This window comes from Peromyscus maniculatus, chromosome 2 (assembly GCF_049852395.1).
Source record: "Peromyscus maniculatus bairdii isolate BWxNUB_F1_BW_parent chromosome 2, HU_Pman_BW_mat_3.1, whole genome shotgun sequence".
NCBI lineage: Eukaryota > Metazoa > Chordata > Mammalia > Rodentia > Cricetidae > Peromyscus > Peromyscus maniculatus.
Window position 1 is genome coordinate 85,232,064 of NC_134853.1, and position 17,103 is coordinate 85,249,166.

The window sequence follows — 17,103 nt, forward strand, 5'->3', positions numbered from 1 at the left end:
ACCTGTCTGTTCTTGTCCAAAAGTGGAATGTTCCCATGGAGAAGAAAAAGGTTCCACTGCTTTCCTTAAGTCACCAAAAGCCCCAGCCCAAGAATCAGTTCCTCCCCCGACTCCCAAACCATCTCCCAGTTGGTTGATGCCAAGGCAAAAAGACATCCTTTCAATGACTAGAGGATCAGTCGCCTAGTGTGTTCACAAGTTCATGTCAGTGTTGTATTTATGGTTTTACAATAAAACGACTTTAGGAACCTCCGGTGTGTGATGTGTTTCTTAGGGGTGGAGCTGGGCCATGCCATCCACTTAGCACAGGGCTGGGTGAGAAGGACAGGTCAGGCACCAAGATGGCTTGAGCCTGTCATACTCTGAGGTCATACTTGCCCACTCTTGGGGTCATTGGTTGTCACAGCATAGACCTGGCTCAACCAGTGTTTGATGGCTATGAGAGACAGTTTCCAAGGAGACAATGACCTGCTGTGAGATGGCTTGAAGAGGTTTGTTTCAGAATAAGGGATGGAGTTAATCAGTCCTGCTGGTTCAGTACACAGGGCACACATCATAGTGGGCTTGGCCCCTGAGCTGTCCATGAGGATCTTGTACCTCTAATTACATTGGCCAGAGTCCCCCATGCAATGTATGTGTGCTAACAACTGTCCTATGTACCATTCATTTCCTGGGGAAGACTAGCCCAGTCTTGAAAGCATTGGGACTCTAAACACACAAGAGTTGGCTCCCACAACTTGTTCAGGGCCTGATGCCATAGACGGGATATTCATGCTTTTCTTCTATAGACTCAAAGTTGAGGGAGAAAAGATCGCACCAGAAAATGAACTGAGGCCTGTGTAGAGGATAGAGTGCCTTAAGGGAGCCCAGCATGGAAAGGCTGCCTTCTTGGTCTCCAGGTAAGTAAAGCCCAGGCCCCTCCCACCTCAGGCTCCACCCATGTCCCTGACCAGTGGAGGGTAACTCCACTCTAAGAAGCCGAGTCACTTGAGTCTTCTGGAAAAAATCCTGTCAAATTACATGTAGGTGTCATCTCTAAACTTGGGCCCTTCCCAGAGGGCAACAGCACTGCCCTGCAGGCATGCCCCATGGAAGCTTCTCCAAGGGAACCATGGACCTCTGTGTGCCAGCAGGTAAAGTTGGTGCACAAGTTTCTCCATGGCTGCCATTATCAGGAAGTCAGTGGCATCCACAGATGTGCCTGAATTCCCTAGGCCTTGAGGGTCAGATAAGGCCAGGTCATGGCCGGTGGACCTCACCAGTGAAGGGCCAGCCTCTGGGTTATATGACCATTTAAGGTGTTTATTAAGCAGCTGCATCTGGTTAGTAACCACCAAAATCCCACAGCAAGACTGGAGATGCTGTGTGACTCTTCACGGTAAGGGCCAGCTTCCAGGGAATTAATCTTGGTCCCTTTTGAGATGAGTGGTGTGGATTTCTGGGACTAAGTTACAGGCAGGCCTCACCCCATTCCAGCAGAGGGATAATTGTGTTGTTAGGGTACATCATTGTCCCTTTAAAGCTGCAGCAAGTCCCTGGGGAAGCCTGTCCTGGGGGGTATCACAGAACTGTCACAGAAACAGGTGATTTCAAGACAGAAAATTGGAGGTAGGACAAGTGAGCCACAGGATGATGTATGCTCAGGACACAATCCAAACCCCTGATGTGTCTTCGCACAAGAATTTGGGACGTGGATGAGACAAGCTAACAGGTGGAGGGAACCACTAGAAAGGACTTGGGTGTGACAAGGGTGGCGACAACCTCAGGCACCTGAACAATCCAGGACATCACTATTTATTTCTCCTTGGGTTTTTGTCACCCCCAACCAACCTCTTCTAGAAACAAGTGCCAGAGATTCTAGGCCTCCTTTTTTCCTGTTTGTTTTAGTAAAAGAAAATACTCCCCCCCTCTACACTAGCACAGAATTAGGGGCTGTTGTGTTTGGAGCGGTGCACAGCCAGGATCTTGTACTCCAGGAAGTTGGCCCATTGTGTCTCTCTCTCCTGGGAAGGCTGGATTACTCATGCCCAGAACTTCCTTCTCCAGTCCCCGTACTACAACAACGTGACAGAGAGACTCCAACACACAGAAGGCACACAGAGTTGACAGCTTGTTTTATTGGGGTCCAGATCACCTGGGCCAGCCCACACTGGGAGGGATAGTGGCCACCATGTGGCTTGCAGACCAGCTCCTTCAGCTCTGTATTAGCTCCTTGTACCCTGTGGATACAAAGTCACTCAGGCTTAGGATGGGTTGAAACATTTCTTGCTAAATGACTTCTCTCCCTTGTCTTTTGCATGGAACAGCCTGGACTTGGCTATGGGTACCATTTTCCAGTGGGGATAGCAAGGTCCTGAGAATGTTAAGTGGCCACCATACCCTGGTCATCCCTTTAAGAGCAGCTCCTACCAGCTGAGCGCTAACCCTACAGTGGGTACTGAGAAGTTGGAGAGGTGGGTGGTTTGAGCCTTTTTCCAGGAGCTTAAAGCTGGTTTCTAATTTCCCTTGCGGCCAGGCCTGGTAGTACAGGCTTGTATTCCCAGCGACTCAGGAAGATGAGGCAGGAAAGTAATAAAGGCCTTCCTGGGCTACAGGGAAAATTCAAGGCAGTGTAGGGAGAAGGGGCTGGCTAGAGAAACCCACCCTGACCCTGGAGCCCAGAATTAGGGAAAGATGGCTCAGATAAAGCCAATGAGAGAAACACAGTTTAGCTCAGATCAGAGCCATCTCTGCCCTGTCCAACTGACTTGTGAAATCAACCAATCACAGAACAGGACAGTAGAATCCTGGCCCTAGGGCCTAAGACCAGGGAAAGAAACACAGCCTGTGTTTGGGACCTGAGCCAGAGAAATGAACACTTTATCCCCAAACCCAAGACCCAGGAAATATGGTCTGACTCTGAAACTCGTACCAAAATAATACTCTTGGCCCCTAAAATCAGAGTCAGTGAAAAAAAAAATGTGCCCTGGCCTTAGAGGTAGTGTCAAAAAGCCAAGAAAGGTCAGTGAAAGAAACACAGTTTGGCCCTGAAATCAGGGCCATCTCTGTCCCTCACAAAACTGGCCAATCCCTGGGCAGAAAATAAACTAACCAATCACAGTTGACTCTGTCCCTTAGACATCTTATATAAACTGCCCTGCCTGGTCAGGTGTGAGCTGTTTTCTCCACCCTGGTAGAGGCAGCTACTCTCCTGGACTCTTGCTTCCCAAATAAACCTCTTTCTCAAAAGAGTATTGGGTGAAGACCTTCATTCACTGGTGCACAGAAGAACCTTGCTGGGACGTCCCATAGTGGACTGAGCAAGAAAGAGGTGGTAACACTGAGCCAGAGATTGTGGCTCTCCAGGAGAGGAGCAGGATTGCTGTGTCCTGCGGGGAAACCATCCCCCATCATACCATCATACCAGGTATATCCTGACTTTCCGGAAGAGTCAGGATACCCTTCCCTGCTGAAGCAGTTCCAGGCCTGACTCTCCCGAGAAGTCAGAAAACCTTCCTTTCCAAGGTTGGGCTGTTTCTTTGCAGTCTCAGCCATCAGAGCTGTGCTAAACAGCTTCAGGCGTCCGGGACACCTTCAGGGCAGAGCTCTTGTCCTAAGTAGCTCTGAGGTGTCCAGGATACTCGCCCTCTAGGGTTGAGCTGTCTCCTCGCAGTTTCAGCCATCAATTTACTAACATTTGGTGCCGAAACCCGGGATACCAAACTCAAGAGTTTTTGCAGTTTACTTACATTTGGTGCCAAAACCCAGGGCACCAAACCCAGAGCTTTTGCAGTTTACTTACAGGCAGGCTGAGCAACTCACTGTGACTCTGCCTCAAAACAAAAGCATTAAAAAGGAAAAAAGCCCAGCACCTAGCATGTGACAGGGCCTAGGTTCAACACTAAGCAAGGAAGGGGATCCCTTTGGTCCCTGTGGTTAGCCTGAAGGATCCTGAGGCCAACTCCTCCACCAATCGCCCTACATGCCTTCTGCTGATGCCGAGTTATTATCTTTGCTGGTCCAGCCAGGACCAGCCAGGTCATGTCCCTGGCTTTGGCCCATTTCCAAGGTGAGAAGCTGAAGCCTAGAGAATGGAGCAGACAGCTCATCTGGGAAAGCATCCACAGCTGGACTCCTCGGCCCCCACCCCTTACCAGGATGTCCCTGTCTGCTCCCCTGGCCTCCAAGGGCCTCTTACCATCACCAGGAACTCCACAGTACTCCTTGCACTCCTTCTCAGAGTAGAACTTGTTACCATTGCCGCTGCATCCCCCGTAGATGAACTGGATGCACTTCCCTTTGGCTGCATCAAAGGCCCAGAGTTCTATATAGGCTCGGCAGGGGCCTTGGACTATGGGGAGATTGCAGGCCGCTGTGGAGGAGAGAGGGACATGGAGTGTTAGTCACCCTTGCAGCTGCTGATGGCACATTCACAGGACGACTGAGACAGGGACAGAGGAGCCTGAACATCTAGAGTGCATAGTCCTTCTTCTTCCAGACTGGGAAACTGGATAGGTCTCTGGGGGAGGGGAGCATGACTGACCTAGGCCACGTGTATATAGATGTGGAATTCCTATGAGCTACCTTGTCTTGGATTTCACCCTGAGAAAACTTTAACTCCTGGTCATGGGCTAACTCCAGTGGGATGACGAGGCTTGGGGGTGTGCTCACCTACGGTCCGGCACGTCTGCAGACACTCCTTCTCAGAGATGAAGTTGTTGCCATTGCCCAGGCAGCCCCCATATTGGAAGGTCTCACAGGCCATGGACGTGCCATTGTAGTAATATCTCTGTATCATCCCTAGGCAGGGGCCTTCTGAGTAGTTGAGCTGGCAGGAATCTGGGAAGGAACAGAGGAGCAGGCCTTAGCTAGCGCTTGCTATGTACCTATGTATGACTTGATATGCATCATCCTTGCTAACAGCATTTTCTGTGTGCCTATGTATGACTTGGTGTGCATCACCCATGCTAACAGTACTTGCTGTGTGCCTGCATATGACTTGATGTGTACCATCCATGCTGAAAGGGCTATCAACTCATCCTTTGCATGAGAAGCAGGTGCCCCTTCCCTCCTTCATCCCTAGATGGGTGAAACGCAGAATGAATACCCAAACCGAGAGACTCAAAATTCCGTGTTCATTCCACCCTATAACCCAGAATGGGAGGTTTACCAATGACCCAAAGACCTATCTGCCCAGAGACTCTAGCTGGTTCCTTCTCTCCACAAAGCCTCCTTAACCCCTTCACCAAGTTGTTACCATGCCTTTGCTCTCCTGTGATGTTTAAAACCCTTCTTGATGCCTGGACAGGGCCTGAATTCCTTTGGCCTGGGAAGCTTCTTTCCTTACCTCACCACTGGCTTCTTAGGATCACCAGCACTTTCATGATGCTCTCCTTTGGACCTATCATTTGCTTCCTTGGGAGTCTCCTCATTAAAACCCAAAAGAGCCAAGAAGACCCCAACATCCAGCACAAGGCCTAGGGTGGGGTAGGCTTGGCGCTTGCTGAGCAAATTAAATGAACTGTCATCCACACAAAGCATCCTTATGTCCTTCCCCATTATTGACACAACAGCCCTAATGGTCAGCTCAGGAGATGAGTATCCCATTATATAGCAGAGAATACCAAGGCTTGGTGAGCATACAGACAGGAAAGAAATTCATTCCTCCTGGCAGAGCTGAACACTCCTGAGCCTGGGACCATATCTGCTGCTCCTCTCCCTCCAACCCCATGGGGTACAGAACCTCATCTGCCTTCTCTTGGCCAGCTGTCAACACTGTAGCGGAGAGATGGTCCTCATGGCCCTGCAGCAGCCAGGGGGAGCCAGTCACAGGCTCCCTTCTTTGTAGCATGGCTGAAGCAGGTGAACAGGTCAGAGTCCTTCCTTACCTTCTTTCTTGAGGACTTCAGTTACCAGTGGCCCAGTCCCTGATCCCTCGTTGTCTTGGGGAAGCACTGCCCTCCGGGCTCTCTGGAGAGAGGAAACACCAGCTTTGCAGAGGTCTCACTTCATTGCACCGGAACCACTGGACTTGTGTAAACAGACTAGACTGCCTAATGAGATGCTAGCCCCAGTATCAATCCAAATTCCAAAAGGGACTTCACAGAGTGCTATGCTCAAGAGGATGTCTGGCTGTAGAGCACCCTGAGGCAGAGTTCAAGGCCAAGTTAAAAAGGGATAGGTAGGGAGACTGCTGGTCACTAGGCAGCCTTTCTGCTCACAGGAGTGGTCTAAGACTTGAGAAGGCAGAACTATGGTGATCTTAGATTGTTCTTTTAAGAGGCAACTGAAAACTTTCAGGGCCCCTGGTCTCTTTCAGATCCATCTTAACCTGGTGGCATATAGTCCTTCTTCAGTGAGAAAGGAGAGACAGAGACAAAAGGGACAAGTTAGATCATTCAGCTGCTCAGAAGAACTGGATTAAATTGAAAGACGATTTCTACTGAACGAGGATGAGAGCAAGAAACATGAAAAAACTTAAGCCACCAATAAAATATTAGTGATATCCACCAATATAACAGCTACCATCAGCAATGGGGATCATTAGAGTCAGAAAAGATGCTGGGTGTAACCTCATAATTGAGATAATAAACTGCCATTTAGGTATTGCAGGAAATAAATCCACATCCTAGGCGTTGTAGAGGGAAGACAGATAGAGTAGAAATAATAGAAGAAAATTTTCTGAGTTAGAAAGAGTTGTGTTGCCCAATTATGGGGGGGGAAAATGAAATCATCAAAATTAAAAACAACAAACAAATAAACAAAAACTAAAAAGCAACTCCTTATAGACATTCCAGAAAAGAAGGACAAGGGCCCCACTGGCCCTCTGGGTAAATGACAGGATTTTAACCCGGAAGCTCAAGAACAAAACTTGTAGGTTGTGGAAAAGATTGCAACCCAGTAATTCTCCCCTCAGCCAAGCTGTTGACCATATGACAGACTCACAGAAACTGAGCCTAAGCTGGGCATGTGTGCCAGCTAGTTTTATGTCAAGCTAGATGGAGGGGAGGGAACCCCAGCTGAGCAAATGCCTCCATAAAACCAGGCTGCAGGCAAGCCGGAAGAGCACTTTCATGGCTGGAGATTAATATGGAAGGGCCCATCCATTCTGGGTGGCACTACTCCGGCTTCTGGAAGAAAGCAGGCTGAGCTTGCTACAAGGAGCAAGCCAGTAAGCAGCACTCCCCTGTGGTCTCTGCATCAGCTCCTGCCTTCAGGTTCCTGCCCTGTTTGTGTTCCTTCCTGACTTCCTTCAGTTGTGAACAGTGATGTGGAAGAGAAAACAAAATAAATGCTTTCCTGAGTTGCTTTTGGTCATGGTGTTTCATCACAGAAATAGAAATCCTAAGACAGCAAGAAATATGGCTTATGTGTTTTTCCTGGGCAGCGGGGGTGAGGGGGATGTTCATGATAGAAATATTTCCACCAAAGAAGAGGAAATTCAAATGCCAGAAGTAAAACGTAATTGTAAGGAGGCTGTGGCATCTTCCATGGAGGATTCAGCATGGCCATGGTTGTGGCCGGTGGCCGGGGGCAGAGGGTTCATGTGTGATGGGACAGGACAGTGCAGGGGCCCCTCCATCTTGCATTCTTGCTGAGACCATTTTAGGTTTAACTAGAACCTGGCCTCCTTGATGGAGAATCCCATGGGAAATGACCCAACTCTATTGTAGGAACCAGATGTTGGCATGTCCTCGCTAACTTAGCTTCTGTTATAACTGCTTGCTTCAAACTACTTATTTCCAAGAAGTCCTCACCCCATGTAGCTGCAGAGTGAGACAAGCATTTGAGGATATGGTTTCTGCCTTTTAAAAACCTGTGCTCTGGGTACTCGAGACTACACCCACGTCCCTGGACACTTGGGTGTGGTCCCCGCTAGCTGGAATAAAGACTTTCAATTGGCTTTATACTGTCAGAGTGGTCATCTCTGGTGAGCTCCCGTAACACATGGAGGCAAAGTTGAAGACAAGGAGCAGAATGTGGTCACCCAGCTGGGCCACCTGGTCAAGGACATGAACATCAAGTCCCTGGAGAAGATCTACCTGTTCTTCCTGACCATCCTGGAGATAGATTATTTAATTTTTCCTGGGAGCATCCCTTAAGGATGAGGTTTGAAAGATCACAGCAGGGCAGAAGCAGACTCGGGCTGGCCATTGGACCAGGTCAGTGTTTTTGTCATGATTGGGGACTACAGTGGCCATGGTGGTCTGGATGCTAAGTGCTCCAGAGAGGCAGCCACTGTCATCCAAGAAACCAACATCTTGGCCAAGCCTTCCCACTGTCCCAGTGTGGAGAGGCTATATGGGGGCAATACTGGCAAGCGCCACACTGTCCCACGCAAGGTGGCAGGCTGCTGTGGCTCTGTGCTTGTGTGCCTCATCCCTGCCCCCCACGCTCAGAGACTCTGGCATTGTCTCTGGCCTGTGCCCAAGAAACTGAGATTGCTGGCCAGTTCCTAAACCCCAGCAGGCTGATGGTCTTGAAGGTGCAGAGGGCCCGGGGTGTGACTGCTGAGGAAAGCTGGAACACATACTCACCGGAAGTGAAGAGGGCTCTTGCTGCAGATCCCCGGGGACGCATTCCCCTAGGCAGAGGACACAAATGAGGAGTGAGCAAGAGACCCAGGTTTGGGAGGGCAGACAGAGATCCTAGACCCAAACTTCTGTTTGGTACAAGCTAAACCCGGAGAAACAACGTGTTCTGTGCTTTAGAGCACTTGGTGGAGGGCCTTCTTCGAATCACCCAGAGCCACGGATGGGGACCATCCACAGACTGCTGGCTGCACCATCACTACCATCTGTTGCCCCAGTAACATCCCATCCGTATCCTCAGGAGGTCCACGATCTACAGAGCACTTCCAAGTCACCATGCTGCAGTCTCTAATGGCTTTAACTCACTGACACCTCATAGCAGGCTTTGGGGAAGAACATTATTATCCCACTTGACAGATGAGGGAAGGAAGGCTCTAGGAAGGCTAGCCAGAAGCCACGCCTCTCTGCTTGAACCACCCACTTGAATGTGGGTACCCGACTGTGGAGTCTGTGCCCTCAACCCCAAGACTCTGCTGCTTCCTCAGCAGTGTCTGTGGATACATGAATGGGAGACTCATGACCCTGGGACAAGAACGGAATTGGTCAAATGCTGGCTCTACTAGTGTTTTCTTTGAGAATTGGGGAAAATCCAGGTGCTCTCTCAGTCCCTGTAGAGAGGGAGAGGACTTGTTCATCTCTGAGTGGTATAGGAAAGATGCAGGGACTGAGGATGTCCTCTGTGGGCAGGAAGGATGGGAGGACCAAAATTCAGAGTGGGCCAGGATGCCACTTACCTCTGTCAACCATAAAAATGATGGAGTTCTCAGGGATGCCCACGCTCAGGGCCACCTCCCTGAACTCCAGCAGAAGGCTGTCCCTCAGCTGTGGCTCCCGGCCTGCAAATAGAAAGCAGAGGAGATACCCAAAGTCCAAGGCACCCAGGCTGGCCAGCTAGGGTGACTGTGTCCAGTGAAAAGTGTGGAAAGGATTGAGCCATTTAGTCTTCTTGACACACTGTTGAAATATGGCTCCCCAAAAGAGAGAGATTGGGACTGTCATAGGTCCTGGGTCCTTATTAAGGGCTCTTCCTGTTGGCTCTGTCTGGGCCCTGGTGGCCCTGGAGTCACTTTCTCCCTGCCCCTTTCCATTTTCATGGGTGCACATGTGTTTGTCTATGTGGGCAGCTGTGCAGGTGGAGGCTGGGAGTGAAGGAGGAAATCAACTTCCATTGCTCTCCTGCCTTACTCATTGGGGCGGGGTCTCTCAGTCAGACTCAGAACTCACTCACACCAGTAGTCTACTTTCCAGCATGTGTGGGGGTCCCCTGTTGACTGGAATTACAGGCAGGAGACCATGCCCACCTTGTGTTTATGTGGGCTCTATGAATCCCAATTCGACCTCATGGGATTTAACCACTGAACTGTCTCCCAGCCCCAGGAGTTCCTTCTGGAGATGGAATGAGAAGTCATCCTCACCAGGGAGACTGGGCTCTTCATCCTCAAGGCAAAACCCCTTGTCCCTCCCTAACCAGAGTTCTTGCACCAAGAAAAAGCAAACTTCCTGCTCCTTCCCCATGGTCCATAGAGTAACAGTCTCTTCCCACACCAGCTCCAACAGGCTCACTGACAAGGCCTTTACCATAGAGCTTGGCAGTGATGGTGGGTCCATGGTCCCGGGTGAACTTTTTGGTGATGAAGATGGCATACTCGTCATAGTTGGTGTGGACCACATAGGTTTCCAAGGTTGCGTTCCATTCTGTGTGGGAGACACAGGCAGACCAGAGGCATCAGTGGTCAGGCCCTTCACCCTAGAGGCCCATCACTGTCTTCCACTCAGCACGCCTGCATCCTTTCCCACAACCGCATGACCCTTCCAGGGTCTCACCTTCTGCTCCTCCAGCATCAGCCTCTCTCTCCACCTGCTAGACAGTACTGACTCACCCAGCTCCAGTCCATCCACCCCCTGCAGGTCCGTTCCTCCTTGTCTGCCTCCCTCCCTGGTTCCTTCCCTCTCTTTTGCTCACCTCCCTCTTTTCATCCCTTTCATCCTTCCTCTCAACTTCCCCTCTCCTCTCTTCCCTTCCCCATCACCTCTCCTTCCATTCCTGCTCTTTCCTTCTCCTTTTTTATTTTTTAAAGAAGAGTCTCAAGCTGGGTGGTGGTGGTGCACCCCTTTAATCCAGCACTCGGGAGGCAGAGACAGGCAGATCTCTGTGAGTTCCAGGCCAACCTGGTCTACAGAGTGAGTTCCAGGACAGGCACAAAGCTACACAGAGAAACTTTGTTTCAACTCCCCCCCCCAAAGAAAAAACCCAAAAAAACAAAAAAGTAGAGTCTCATTTAGCCCAGGCTGGCCTTTCGGCTTGTTATGTAGCCAAGGATGCCCTTGAACTTCTGGTCCTTTTTCTTCCACCTTATTGCTGGGAATATAAGCATGAACCACCACGCCCGGCTTTCCCTTCTTCCTTCCACCCTTCCTCTTCCTTCTCTCCTGTCTGTCTTTCCTTCCTTCTTTTCTCCTTTGGTCACTCCATCCACCTGTCTTCAGATGGCCCACCCACTCATCTGTCATCCCATTCATCTACTTATTGTTGCTCACCTCATCAATGTTCCCGTCCTCTGTCAACACTCAGTGTTCATCTCATGCACAATAATATGGCCCAAAGAGGAGACTCCACAGACAGTTGCTAAATCTATGAGTCAATTTGAACCCACATTCCTCTGTCGCTTAGAACCAAGCATGAGGCCTGCAGGTGGGGAGCTGCTAACATTGGCAATCTACACCTCTCCCAGTTCTGGACAGATGCTAAATGAGAGGAGCTGTGGAGCCCAAACATTTGAGGGCAGCCTGGATGACTTCTCAGATGTACCGGAAAGAAGGTCGCAATGGTAGGGGGGAGAGAAAGGGGAAGGAAGGGACTGTGGTGTGTCCCCACACTCACTGGGATTGTAGGAGAGGAACTTTCCATCGATGTCTGTCTTCTCATAGGTCCAGGAGATCTCCTCGCAGACACCTCTCCTGTCAATGACGAAGCCAAAATGTCCTTTTTGTGTCCATTTGGAAATGAATGTTTCCAAATATCTTGTTTCATAGTCATCCTAGACCTTGGAAATCCCCTTTTTATTCCTGCTTCCTGGCAGGGTGAGCAGTAAAGTCACATTGTTATTGCTGCACATTACCCTGGTGGCAGTGATGGACCAATGCTCAGCTTTCAGTCATGGCCTGATGTCCCCAGTGGGGATGATGGCCCCTTGTGGCCATCATTGGAATCACTGAGCATGGATCATGTAGTATTCTAGCTATTGCAGTTTCATGATCACTCCTTGTCCTGTGAACAGCTCTTGTGCCACATGCTGGGGACACAAAGGAGAGCCTTGAGTGGGCTTTGCCATAATGGGGCCACAAGTCCAGCCAGGGCCAGATGCCAACAGTGTATTCCTAACAACATAACAAACAGTGTATACATCACACAGTAAGTAGAAACACTGTACTCAAGAGGCCATGTGATGTGGCCTGAACCTGGGGGTCCAGGAGAGCCTTCTGGAAGAAATGACATGGAACTAGCATCCCAAGGACTCACAGAATTAGGCCAGAGAAGCAGGGAAATGTGCAAAGGTCTGGAGGTCTGAGAGCGAGAAGCACACCGGGAACTGAAGAGCTGCTGCCCAGGGTTCCAAAGGTCATGGGAGAGCACGGAGCAGGGAGAGGCGAGAGCTGAAAGACCTAGAGGCCCCGTCAAGATTTTACTATTAATACTGAGGACAGTGGGGTTCTGTCCTCATGAAAGTTCTCTTCATGGAAGGGAACCATGGAAGGTTCTCGTCAGTGAGTATGTTTTTTTAAAAAGGTTGTTCTGGTTGCTGGGTGAAGACTGGATCACAGGGAAAGAACAAGGTTGAAGGTGGAAAGGGAAGTAGACAGCTGCAGGAGATAGGAAGGAAGGGAGAGAGGGAGGGAAGGAGGAGGGAGGAAGGAAGGAGACTTCCATTGCAGTGGCAGGAGTGGAGAGAGGCTAGGTGGGAGGGGCTTGGAAAAGGGGCAGATCTTCAGGATGGCTGTTTCCCAGCACGAAGGAGTGATAAGAGTCTAGGAACTCCACCCTAGACCTGCTGGACCGAGGCTGCCTGGCTAGGTCCCTAGGGTAGCTGTTCCCTTCCCCAGCCGAGGTATCCCAAAGGAAAGGCAGCTTGCACAAGAAGCCTAGGGTTGGAGACACGGTCTCTGAGAGGCACACAATGTGTTTGTTGAGGGTGGACAGAAGTGACACCCGAGACTCAGAGGTAAAGTCCTAGCTGTGGTTTCCAGGACAAGGTGGGGGGTATTGGGAACTTGGTCGCTCCTGCGCCCCCACTCACCGCCATCGGGTGCTGGACACACTGATCTCTGCTTCTGTCTCCCCTTCTTGCAGCACCAGTGTGCTCATGCTTATCTTGTCCTTAATCTTCCTCAGCCATGGGCAGGTGGAGCCTATCGCCAGGTTGAACCATTTTCCATAGATCTAGGAAGAACCACAAGCTAGGATCTGGATTCACCCAGGCCTTTGAGAAGACATGTCCATGTTCCCCTTCCTTCTCCCAAGGGCCAGCCCTTTAGGACAGTGTCTTAAACTGATAATGGATTCCAGGCACAGCACAGTGAGGGCAGAGGTGTGCAATGCCCCCATGCCTTGCACAAGGTGTACTCCATAGATGTAAAATGTCTGTGATACCTCGGTAGGCAGGAAAGTCCAGACTGCATACTCTGAAAACTCCAGCCACCCCTGCTCAGGAGTGTGAGGCTTGGGTTTTATACCTTCCACAGCAGTGTCTGACACCTTGTGAGGCAGCCTGTGGACGTGCCATGGAGACACTACAGACCTGACAGGGCCTTGTGGGACCAGCCAACCACCTCTTCCCCTTGACACCATGCTGATGGTGCTGACCTTCCAAACCCTAGACCCACAGCACACCTGTTCCTTGTCCTAAGGTATAGAAAATCACCTGGAGAGTTCTGAGAGTCCCTCAGATAGACCATGGAGACAGGGTTCCCCAGACATATCACTTTATGATTCAGGACAAAGACAGGGCTGTTGGCTCCACAATACATACATGTACACACACATACACACATGCATATACAAATATTTGCACAAACACACATCCACACAGACACATTAGTGCCATTAGGCTCATATGCCTCAAACCCATCAACCCATGTCCTGCTTATCTTCCTCCCATGATCCCACAGGTCTGTCCCCAAAGCTCACAGCCCATGCCAATCCTGTGCCTGCTGCCATGTGTGGATTCCTCTAGGAACTCATGAGGTCAGGGCAGACTGGGAAGACATTAGGCTCTCAGAGGGCCCCACAGACTGAATGACATGAGCGGGAACTGTAGCTTCCCAGAAGCCCAGAATAACCTGCCTGACAGGCCAGAATGGGGCCCTAGGGATTGAGATGTTGTGTATAAGATGGGAAGACAGACATCCCATGACAGACAGCAGAGTCCAGTGGAATGGACATGCCACCATTGTGGCCATCTCAGACGGAGAAGCGAATCTTACCCGAGACTCGCTGAAATTCTCCTGAACCTGGATGTCTGGAAGTGTTTCCACTGGGTCAGCCTTTGAAGCCAGAGAGGCAGCCAGCAGCAGGAACAGAGTCCGGAGACCCTGCATGGCTCTGGGGTCTTTGGCCTTTGAGGTTTCACAACTGGTGCAGAAGCAAAGGACTACTTCCCTGCCTGGGTCAGCTGCAGAGTGAAGCTGGGGAAGAGGCCGGAGCTATATGATGACCGTGGTGTTTGCACAGCCTGGTCAATCAGGGTTCTGGGCCAGCTTTAATCGATCCCTGCAGTCCAGCCCAGGTCCAACTCTGTGGACAGGAAGTCATGGTTCCTGAATCCGAAGGGACATTGACCAAGCACAATAGGGTTCAGACCCTAGAGAGGCTTTGTTGTAGGTCTAACCCTCCCCAGGGAGCACAGGGGCTGGGGGAGTCAGAAAATGACTTCCTTTAGTCCTACCTCACACCAGTGAGCATCAGGTAGCCTGTGCTGGCCTGTTTCTCACATGATAAAACTGAGACCTGTGGATGCTGACTGCAGAGCGAGACCAGGCCCTAGCATCCTTCGCCACAGGGTTCTTTTTCATCTCCAGCTCTCAATCCCTGATGATCAATATAACAAGGAGGGATGATGTTCCTTCATGGAACCACACTGATTTCTCACAGTGGACATATTAGGACCCAGCTGAACCCTCCACACCCACCTTAGAAGCCTGTGCATGGCCCTTTCACAGACATATGTCATGAGTCTCCCAGGAGTGACAGGAATGACTCAGGGCCCCATCATGAGAGAGGGAGCACCTGGAGGAGGTTAAGGGCAGAGATTCCAAAGCCAGGCAGCTTCCTGTGGTCCTCCTGCTGTGTGAGCTTGGGAAGGTTGCTGGTCCTCTCTTTTCTTCACCCATAAGCAGAGCTAACATCAGTATCTGGATGCTAGCCCTGGATTGAGGGCTGAAGAGGTTATTCCAGTGGGCATCAGCATTATCCCTAAAGTGTCTGTGTAGGGTAATTTACCACCTCTGCAAGATGTTTGTCCGTCCAGAACCCCAGATCAGGGTCCTCCTTTTAGATGAAATCCATCATGGCAAGTTGGTTCAGGATGACACACTTATTTTGTTTTGTTCCTAGTGATTTGGAGTCTTTTGCAACAGCAGCCCAAGGAGGGTAACACAGTAACCTTTCATCTAAAGCAACAACAAAAATTTCTCTTTGAGACAGGGATTTATAGCTCAGCCTGGCCTTGAACCATTTGGAGTCAGAACTGCCTTGGAATATCTGATCCTCCTGCCTCCATGTCATGAGTGCCTGGATCACAGGCATGCCCTACCATTGCCTGGTTTATGCTGTGGTGGGGGTTAAACCCAGGGCTTTGTGCATCTTGGGCAAGAGCTCGACCAGCTGAGCTCCATCCTTGGCCTCTAGATTTCCATATGCTAAAAGGAGTTTTTAAAAACTCCTGTCCATGATACTATGATCCGTCTCCATGTGCCTCTCTCTTCTCCAGGGGTCCCAGCCACCATCCTTCCTACCTCCCTACTCCTCTTGTGACAGATTCCTTCATGCAGCAAGGAATCCCTGTTACAGCTGTCTCCTGAGAGCAAGGGCCCTGGGAGATTCAGGGGTTCCCTTCCATAGTCAGTACCTGAGCAAATAGTGGGCTATTTCCTCCTGTGAGGCCCAGCAGACACAGTCCCCTTTTGCTGGCATCCAGAGTGCATGTGTCTATTTGTAAATGAGAGGGTTTCCTGTGCACCATATGCAGTTCAACACAGCAACTGTCTTGGCTTAACTTTCTGGCATAGTTACCCTCTTTTGTGTTCCTGATTCTCTGACTTTTTAAAGATTAATTTTGATTTGTATGTGCGAATAGTATGGACTGGAGTACACATGCACAGTGCATGTGCTGTGGTGGAGGTACCTGTGGACGTCTGAGGACAACTTGCGGAAGTCCGCTCTCTCCATCCACCATGTGGGTTCCAGGGATCACACTTGGCTTGTCAAGGTTGGCAGCAAGGCCTTTACCCACTAAACCATCTCAGCAGCCCAGTTTCTCAGTCTTTCACGGTTGACTAACGCTGGGCACAAGGAGGTGAACTGAGATGGAGAACAGAGAAGCAGAAGTGAGGCATCTTGACTCCTTGTTCTGTGGGATCTTGGGACAGCTTTCTCTCTCCCCTTATCTGTAAATGAGAGGACAGGGCAGTTACCATTGAGTCCACCTGGAGGGCAAGAGAGACCCACTTGTAGATGCAGTCTGTGAATGTCCATGCCCACCCCAGTGACTGTCCTACTACCTGGGATACATGCATTATACATCTATCTATCTATCTATCTATCTATCTATCTATCTATCTATCTATCTATCTATCTATAATTTATTATATAATAATATATTTATAATATATATTTTATAGAGTTATAGAGATATATTCCATATGAATATATTAATATGTAATATTAATAACCTACAATGCTATAAAAATGTAAAGTTATATATTCATATAACTATATGGTAATATATGTTTCATATATAATTGATACATCATATGTAATAAAGTATTATATATAATAAGTTATATATATATGTATATGTATGTATTTTATTTTTCCTTTATGTTCATTGCTAGTTTAACTTCATGTATGTCTGTGTGAGGTGTCAGATGTCCTGGAACTGGAGTTACGGACAGATGTGAGTTGCCATGTGGTGCTGGGAATTGAACTTGGCATCTCATGAAGAGCAAAGCCACTGCTCTGAACTGTTGAACCATCTCTCTAGCCTCCAACATAACCTTTCTGACCTTCCTGGCAGGCTGGAAAGTTAAAGAACTCAGGGTACCCCAACTCTGATCTCAGACTCTTGGGGACAAGCCCGTATGCTCGTAGTACAACCTGCTGAGGTGAGGGCAAGCTGGGAGTTTACTTAGTACTCAACATGCCCGTAAGTGGAAGGAGTGGGGCAGGGGTGGGGGTGAGGTGACCACAGGATGGCCAGGGATGCCGATCACTCCTCTTGCTCCAGATGTTTGCACTCCTGAGATTATTAACCAGAGC

General features: G+C 49.7%; 1 protein-coding gene and 1 long non-coding RNA gene across 2 annotated transcripts; one reads left to right on the top strand and one right to left on the bottom strand.

Moving 5' to 3' along the window:
* The first annotated feature begins 520 nt into the window (after positions 1-520).
* On the top strand, positions 521-6,736 carry LOC143271868 (uncharacterized). Its single transcript, XR_013049149.1, has 2 exons — positions 521-899; positions 6,299-6,736. It is a non-coding gene; the product is annotated as an uncharacterized LOC143271868 (long non-coding RNA).
* On the bottom strand, positions 2,098-14,259 carry LOC102922692 (protein AMBP). Its single transcript, XM_076564345.1, has 10 exons — positions 14,052-14,259; positions 12,866-13,008; positions 11,452-11,528; positions 10,149-10,265; positions 9,305-9,406; positions 8,517-8,563; positions 5,868-5,949; positions 4,651-4,818; positions 4,178-4,351; positions 2,098-2,219 (listed from the first exon to the last, which is right to left on the bottom strand). The coding sequence occupies exons 1-10, from the start codon at positions 14,163-14,165 to the stop codon at positions 2,194-2,196; spliced, it is 1,050 nt and encodes a 349-aa protein (XP_076420460.1). The 5' UTR covers positions 14,166-14,259; the 3' UTR covers positions 2,098-2,193.
* Positions 14,260-17,103: the final 2,844 nt, after the last annotated feature.